Genomic DNA, 7,639 nt, shown 5'->3' on the forward strand with positions numbered 1-7,639 from the left:
CAGCTTCCTAGAGGAAACTACCTCAGAGCCCATTGTATAGCTAATGAGGTGCAGAGAGGAGGATTGTGTGGGGACACTGATTCTGAGCCTTGGTGGACCGGGTACCCTGTATCTCACTGAGAAGGACCTGCCGCCCTGCACCCCACCCCACCCACCCTCCCATCCCTGTTTTGATCAGTTAAAGATTTCACATGAAGAATGAGGAAGTCCACAATCAGGCTTTGCATCCAATAGTAATCTGGTTCACACCCCCGAAACTCAGCACTATCTCTTACCCAATATATTGGGGCATGATCCTGGGGACTCTGCTTTCTGCTGATACTCTTACAGGGTCAGGTGGAAAACAGTCACTCCCTGTTGCTGAACGGGCGCTAGATTTCAGCAGAGTCTGACAGTGAAGAGGCCCACTTAATCCTCATCGAAGCCAGGTCTGAACTTTACCACTAAACTGATAATGTCAGTTACATGGTTACTATCCGTTTATTGTGAAGTTTCTGTTTTGTGTCTGCATTTACTGTGTTTAAATATGTCAAAATAGTTTGTCAATGCTGAGAAGAGAAAAATATTCAATGTTTTTCAATATTCAATATCTGAATTCTGGTTATTTCAAATGTTTTCCACCTTTCTAAAACCTTGCTTTGAACAATCAAATGCACAATTTGAGTAAGAAGGAAATCAGCACTAAGTTTGTTTTTTCAGTCTTGGCTGTGGGATAATTGCCACCCAATTGCAAGCTGTCTCTGCTCCCCTGGGTCTGACATTGGGACATGAACATTGATTCAGAATAAGGTAAGGATTCTCTCCCCCCAGTGTGACCAGCCCCATCCCCTGCAGCCCCGTTCAGCACAGTCTGATGGTGCTCTGCACACTGATATCTGACACACTGCTCTTCACTCAGAATCCTGCAGTGTCCAATGAAAATACTGGACTGATGTTGAGCCTCTGATTGTGTGTAGAGAGAAAAGGAGAGGTGTTTAGTGACATTGAGAAGAAGGCAAATTGTAAGCACAATCAGGAAAATCATGTTAGAAAAATTTCAACATAATTTTGTGTTGCTTTTTATTGTTTGTCAATGTAAAGGAATTTGAGAGAGTGAGAATCCTATACCATTGTTGTGATGCTGAGGTGTAGTATGCATTGGATTTGTTTTCATAATTGAATAGAATTTTATCATCTTCAAATGTACAGGTCAATATATCATTCTGTTGGATTCAGGCAACTTGCAGGAAATGTTGCTTGATGTGATAGGGATCTAACCCAGATACAGCTATCTGTGGTACAGGGAGTTGTTGAATATGATGATGTTACACATCATTTATTAGATGGCTGACATTTTATGGATTAGGACGTGGTTAATAATTAATGTATCTGGTGGATCCCATCCTCATATTGTATGGGCCAGGCATGATCTCAGGATAATGATTGTTTAAATGTTAAAAAAAGGACAGTAGTGAAATTTGATGCAGCAAACAATAACATTTCAATTTTATATTCTTGCTTAACAAAAATAATCTAAGTTGCATGGTTTTGTATAAACCGAATTCTTTATACATTGTTGATTTCATTGGACATGAATCTTATTTGCTTGATTTCATGGAGAACATTGTACTGAAAATGTTCATTTCACTGGTCAGTTGAGAAAATGCTTTCTAACATTTTTCTTTGATTTAGTCAGTTGTTATCAAATTGAGCTTTCCTTTCTATACCAGAACTCTGCTTTGACCAATTGGAGTCGAAAGTGTGGTGCTAGAAAAGCACAGCAGATCAGGCAGCATCCAAGAAGCAGGACAAATGACATTTTGGGCAAAAGCCCTTCATCAGGAATGAGGCTTGTGAGCCAGGGTGGGGTGGAGAGAGAAACGGGAGGGGGCTAGTCTGGGGGAAGGTGGCTGAGAGTGTGAAAGGTAAATGAAGGTGGGGGTAAAAGTGATAGGTCAGAGAGGAGGGTGAAGCAGATAGCAGTAGGAGCTGACATGGAGGTCCTGGGCCTCCTTCACCGCCGCTCCCTCACCACCAGACACCTGGAGGAAGAACGCCTCATCTTCCGCCTCGGAACACTTCAACCCCAGGGCATCAATGTGGACTTCAACAGCTTCCTCATTTCCCCTTCCCCACCTCATCCTAGTTTCAAACTTCCAGCCCGCACTGTCCCCTTGACCTGTCCGGACTTGTCCGACCTGCCTAGCTCCTTTTCCACCTATCTACTCCACCCTCTCCTCCCTGACCTATCACCTTCATCTCCTCCCCCACTCACCTATTGTACTCTATGCTACTTTCTCCCCACCCCCACCCTCCTCTAGCTTATCTCTCCACGCTTCAGGCTGTCTGCCTTTATTCCTGATGAAGGGCTTTTGCCCGAAACGTCGATTTTGCTGCTCGTCGGATGCTGCCTGAATTGCTGTGCTCTTCCAGCCCCACTGATCCAGAAGATGAACAGGTAGGACAGGTCATGAGGGTTCTGCCAAGTTGGAAGTTTGAATATGGGATAATGTGGGGGGAGGGGAAATGAGGAAACTGGTGAAATCCACATTGATCCCGCGTGGTTGGTGAAGCAATTCTAACAAGGAGGAAGTCAATAGTAAGTTCCCTTTTCTCATTTTTACCTACATCAGCTAATTATCTAGTTTCCCCACCTCGGCATGAACTCAGTCCAAGCTGCTTCTGTCTGACTGGGGTAAGAGCTGATACTCGGGTGCTCTGAGAGATGCTGACATTACTGCATAATCAGGCATGAAACCTGATTTTCAGCTGGACAGACGATCCATTCTGTACCGAGAACCCACTCTTACGTCTCCCTGCCAGCAAGGTTAAACTTATTCCAAGCTGACTGATTGCTCGAATATTAATTTCTGTCTGTAATTTTCACTGAGAATTCAAGACAATTTTATTAAATTTCTCATGTTGATGCCAAATAAATAGCTTTTTCACACCAGGGATCAGCTACACATCCCTTGTCTACATTGCCTCTGGTGCTTCCCTCTACAAGAATTTCTAATCCTTTTCTACATCCAGAGCTACAATTGTAACTCTGTGATGGATTTCTACATAATGAATGCATCGTATGACTGGTGGATGCTATTCAGTCCCTCAAACCTGTTCCATATTTCAATTATAATATAGTGTCTCTGTGTCTTAGCAACATTTATCCACTTTGGTTCCATATCCCTTGCTTCCCCTATTTAACATCGTCGAAGATTTGATCATTCCTAATCCCTCTCCAAATCCAAAGATTCACAATCCTCTGAGTGAAGACATTTCTTCTGATCTCAATCTTAACTAGTTGATCCTTTCTTCACTTAACCATACCACCTTGTGCTATACCCTGTAGCCAGGGGAGTACTGTTGCACAACCTGCCCAGTTAACCCTTTTAAGAATGTTATATATCTCAATGAGAGCATCTTTTATACTTCTAAATTTGACATAACATTGGCTTAATAAACACAATCTCACCATGTAGGACAATCCTTCAACCTGAACATCAATCTAGTGAACACGTTACACTCTCTCTAAGGCTGGTGTGTCCTTTTTCAGTAAAAGCAGCATGCTGTGGAATCTGAACTAAAAGTAGCTAGTGCTGGAGAAACTCAGAAGGTCTGGCAGCATCTGTGAAGAGAGAAACAGAATTAATGTTTGGTGTCTGGTGTGAACACTCCTTTAGAACAGATGGAGCTGGGAAAGACAAGGCTTTCGATGTGTTAAAGAAGAAGATAGAGGGTCCCATGCAATAGGTGGTAATGTTGACCTCAGCACAAGGCAAAGTGGGTTGTAATGGGAGTAAAAGAGAGACATAGATGAAAAGTAAGTACTGCTGGTAAGTGTCAGTTTCAGAAAATAGGTCAGCTCTGCTCAGTGCAAAATGTCCCAAACAAGGCACTGAGTGTGTAATCCAGCCTGGAAAGTGAGGTGTTGTTCTATCAGATTCTGTGGGTTTGCTGAAAGACAAACTGAGGGCAGAAATGTGAGCACAAGAGCAAAATGGGTTTCTTGAGTTGGCAAACAGTCAGAAGTTCAGGCCATTCTTACAGATGGAACAGGGGTGTTCTGCAACTTGGTCACCCTGTCTATGTTTGGTCTCACCAATGGAGAGGGGACAGCATTTTGAGGGGCAAATATCACAGACAAGATGGAATGGAGTACAGGTAAATCACTGCATCACCCAGAAGGTGTGTTTGGAAATTCTGACAATGAGGAGATGAAAGAGTAAGTTTTACTTCTGCAATTGTATGCAAAAATGATATAGGGGAGCAAGGAGGTGTTGTGAGTGACAGTGAGATGGACCAGAGTTTCACAGAGAAAGCAGTTCCTGTGTAATGCTGACATGAAAGGGGAGGGAAAGATGTGTTTGGCTGTGACATCCTGCAGGAGCTGGTGGAAGTAGGAGACCCTTTGAGTGCAGAGACTTGTTTGGTGAAAAATGAGGACAAGTGCAGAGGCTGGTGAGGTCCTTCTGTGAATAAGCTGATTAAAAGAGACCATAGTACTTCAGGACTGGTCTCCCTAAGATCCTTTACAATCTCTGCATATTGTTTTTCCTCAGAACTCTCAGTAAAATGGTTTAACATAGAATTTGTTTCTTAATTGGTCGCTGCACCTGCATGCTACTTTTCTGTAATTTGAGATTGTGGATAGTAGAGTTCCTTTGAATACCAACATTTCCCCTTGCTCAGAATGTTCAGAATTTCTGAAAAGAGATCTTTGTTCTGAAATGTTAACTCTGTTTCTCTCACTACAGATGCTGTCCGGGAGCTGAGTATTCCCAGTATTTTCTATCTAGATTTCACATATTTAGACAACAACAGCAACTTGCATTCACATTGTCCCTTAAATTTAATAAAATATCCCAAGGCACGTTTTTGGGCACATCATCAAGTTTTGGCACTGAACTATAGAAGGAGAAATCTGAACCAAAAACACATTCAAAAGAGCAGATTTAGAGAAACCACTAAGTAAGAAAGGGAGAAGGTAAAAATAGAAAGACAGAGATGTTTAACTGCAGAGTCTGTGGCTGGGCTGCTGAAGGCACGTCCACTGAGTGTGAGCAATGAAAATCAGGAATGGCAAAGTGCCAGAGTTGGAGGAGCATAGAGGTCATGAGGCTTCATCGGACTGCAGGAGGTTAGAGAGTTAGGGATGTTATAAAGAAATATTACAAATGAATGTGAATTTCTAAATCAAAGCTTGGCCAATATCAGCTCAATGCGGACAGGAGTGATGGGCAAATGGGCCTTAGACTTCTACCTCAATCTTTCTCTGCAATTTTCATTTTTCACTGTTTAGGGAGAAGTTAGATTATCTTTCTCAGGACAATTGTGGATGTTCTCACACTTGTCCATATTAAATTTCATTTGCTGTATTTGTACCCACTCACTTTCTCTTTTCCTCTCCCTTGAGAGCTTCTGCTTCCTGTATGGACTACAAACACCATTCCAAGCTTAGTACCACCTCCAAACTTGATGGCACATAACTCTATGTCTTCACCCAAGTCAGTAATGGATATTGTGAAAAGTTAAGGCGCGGGATCAGATTCCTGAGAGACACCACTTTTTTCCCCCTCCCAATCTGAGCACACAGTCTCCTTTCTGTCCCCTATCTTTCAACCAAATACAGGTTTCTCCTGCTCAAAGAGTAATTCATAAATTCACATGAGCAATTTTGTAGTTAGTTGAACAAGTCTGAAGTCAGAAGAACATGAAGGTTTCAATGAATGATACTTCCTAATGCTGCAATTTCTTTTGAGCTTCAATACCAAATTTTGGGGACCACCAAGTCTGGATATTCATTGATCCTCAGTTCCCTATTATTGTGTCAATGATCATTTTCTTTTACTAATGCTGCATATTAAACATTATTGCAGCTTTATTGACAGCAATAATGAATTTATTTGTATACTGTTGAGAAGTTATCTGTCTAGTTTGGTCAGGATAATTCAAAGCAGCATTTTCTTGTGGCCAACTATTTGGTAAGAACAAACCCCTTTTGTAATTCATCACTGTGAATTTCAGCAAACTATCCTCTTTCATTTCAAGGATCAGGGTGAGGCAAGGCTGATTTGGAGATTCAGATGTCACAACCACAATGGGTACCTCAGTGATAATGCTGTATTGCCCATGGAGAAGCTAGAAATAGTGTTTTCAGGGATCAGATTGGGGCAGTAATCATGATAATTAATTAAAGATGTTGGCCACACCTGCATTCCTCAATTACATATAGAGGAGGGAATTCTGAGTAGGTTACATTACAGACTGGCAGAGCAGATGGATTTGGTGTAAACTGTTGGTGACAACATTGCAGTGATTGAATGTATTATTCCCATCATTTGTACACTAACGGTGAATGTAGAGAGGTAGCAAAAGGGACAGAAATTATAACCAATAAATTGCTTAAAAATAGGCATATTCCTTTGCTACTTGTTAAATCACCAACTTAACTTACTTCCAGAGCTGGAAGGAGAATGCAGGAATTTATGGAAAATGATTCTCCGTGGCTCCAAATCTTCATCATGAGTGCAAATCAGTTTGTGCACAAAGCTATGGACATCTTCATATCTGCTGCAAATAGAGGCGATCTTGAACCACGTAGAGCAAACGCCTACATCAAAGAGGTATTCTTTTTAATTTATACATTAAAGAATCATCAAATGTGGAAAGTGCATGGTACATGGTACAGTTTTCCCTCTCACAAATACACTGTTTAATTGATAACTGCCATTTACTATTTATGATAATTTTGAATTGATATATTGCTGGAGTGACTGCCATCATCCACCCAGCTTTGTGGCACTAATAAACAGGGAGAGATCTCCATGGAACTTTACACCATGTAAAACACCCAATATAACAAACTGTCTTTTGTTATAAATGCAAGCCCCATGAAAGTTGAATCCTCAGGGTTAAGGATAACATCACTTCATCCTCCAGTCAGCAACCTTTTCTTCCTTATCTTCCATGTGATCTATACCTGGTCATTCACTGCGAGGCCAGCAGGACAGGTGAGACAACAAAGAGAATAAAAGGAGTGGTGGAGAGATTGAGAGAGTCACTGTGAGATCAGTGGGAAGGGCGAGAGCACAGTGGGAAATGAAAGGAACATCAGAGAGAGTGAGTCACTGTGAGACCAATGGGAGGAAGTGAGTGCATGATAGGAATAAAAGCATCAGTGAGACAGAGGGTGACAGTGTGAACTGTAGGAGGTAACCAGAGAAAATCAAAGAAGAAAACAGGTTAAGTGATTCACCAGTGAGTATCTTCCTTTTCTATGTATATTCATGTCATATGAGGAGCTATGAAATTACATATTTAAAATAGTTGAATGTAATGGCAAGGGGATAAATAAGAGAAAGATCAGAAGCATTAAGTTAAATTAATGGTTGAAACAGGGCACTGGGTAACTGTCTCCAAATAATAGCTTTGAAAACTTTCTTCAAACTTTTTTTGTGAGGTACTTGATAGGCCTTTCATTAGAGTCATAGTCATAGAGTCATAGAGATGTACAGCATGGAAACAGACCCTTCGGTCCAACCCATCCATGCCGACCAGATATCCCAACCCAATCTAGTCCCACCTGCCAGCACCCGGCCCATATCCCTCTAAACCCTTCCTATTCATATACCCATCCAAATGCCTCTTAAATGTTGCAATT

General features: G+C 41.5%; 1 protein-coding gene across 2 annotated transcripts in view; it reads left to right on the forward strand.

Annotated features, from left to right (window-relative positions):
* Positions 1-302: 302 nt before the first annotated feature.
* Positions 303-7,639, forward strand: part of LOC122562193 — a 15,665-nt gene continuing 8,328 nt past the window's right edge. The window contains exons 1-3 of one of the 2 annotated variants that reach the window (XM_043714858.1): positions 303-428; positions 700-789; positions 6,440-6,602. In XM_043714858.1, coding sequence (XP_043570793.1) covers positions 6,453-6,602 — 150 coding nt within the window. In that variant the 5' untranslated portion in view covers positions 303-428; positions 700-789; positions 6,440-6,452. The remainder of the gene's footprint in view (positions 429-699; positions 790-6,439; positions 6,603-7,639) is intronic. The other variant, XM_043714857.1, reaches the window with a different exon arrangement.

The sequence above is a fragment of the Chiloscyllium plagiosum genome, chromosome 24, assembly GCF_004010195.1.
Source record: "Chiloscyllium plagiosum isolate BGI_BamShark_2017 chromosome 24, ASM401019v2, whole genome shotgun sequence".
Taxonomy (NCBI): domain Eukaryota; kingdom Metazoa; phylum Chordata; class Chondrichthyes; order Orectolobiformes; family Hemiscylliidae; genus Chiloscyllium; species Chiloscyllium plagiosum.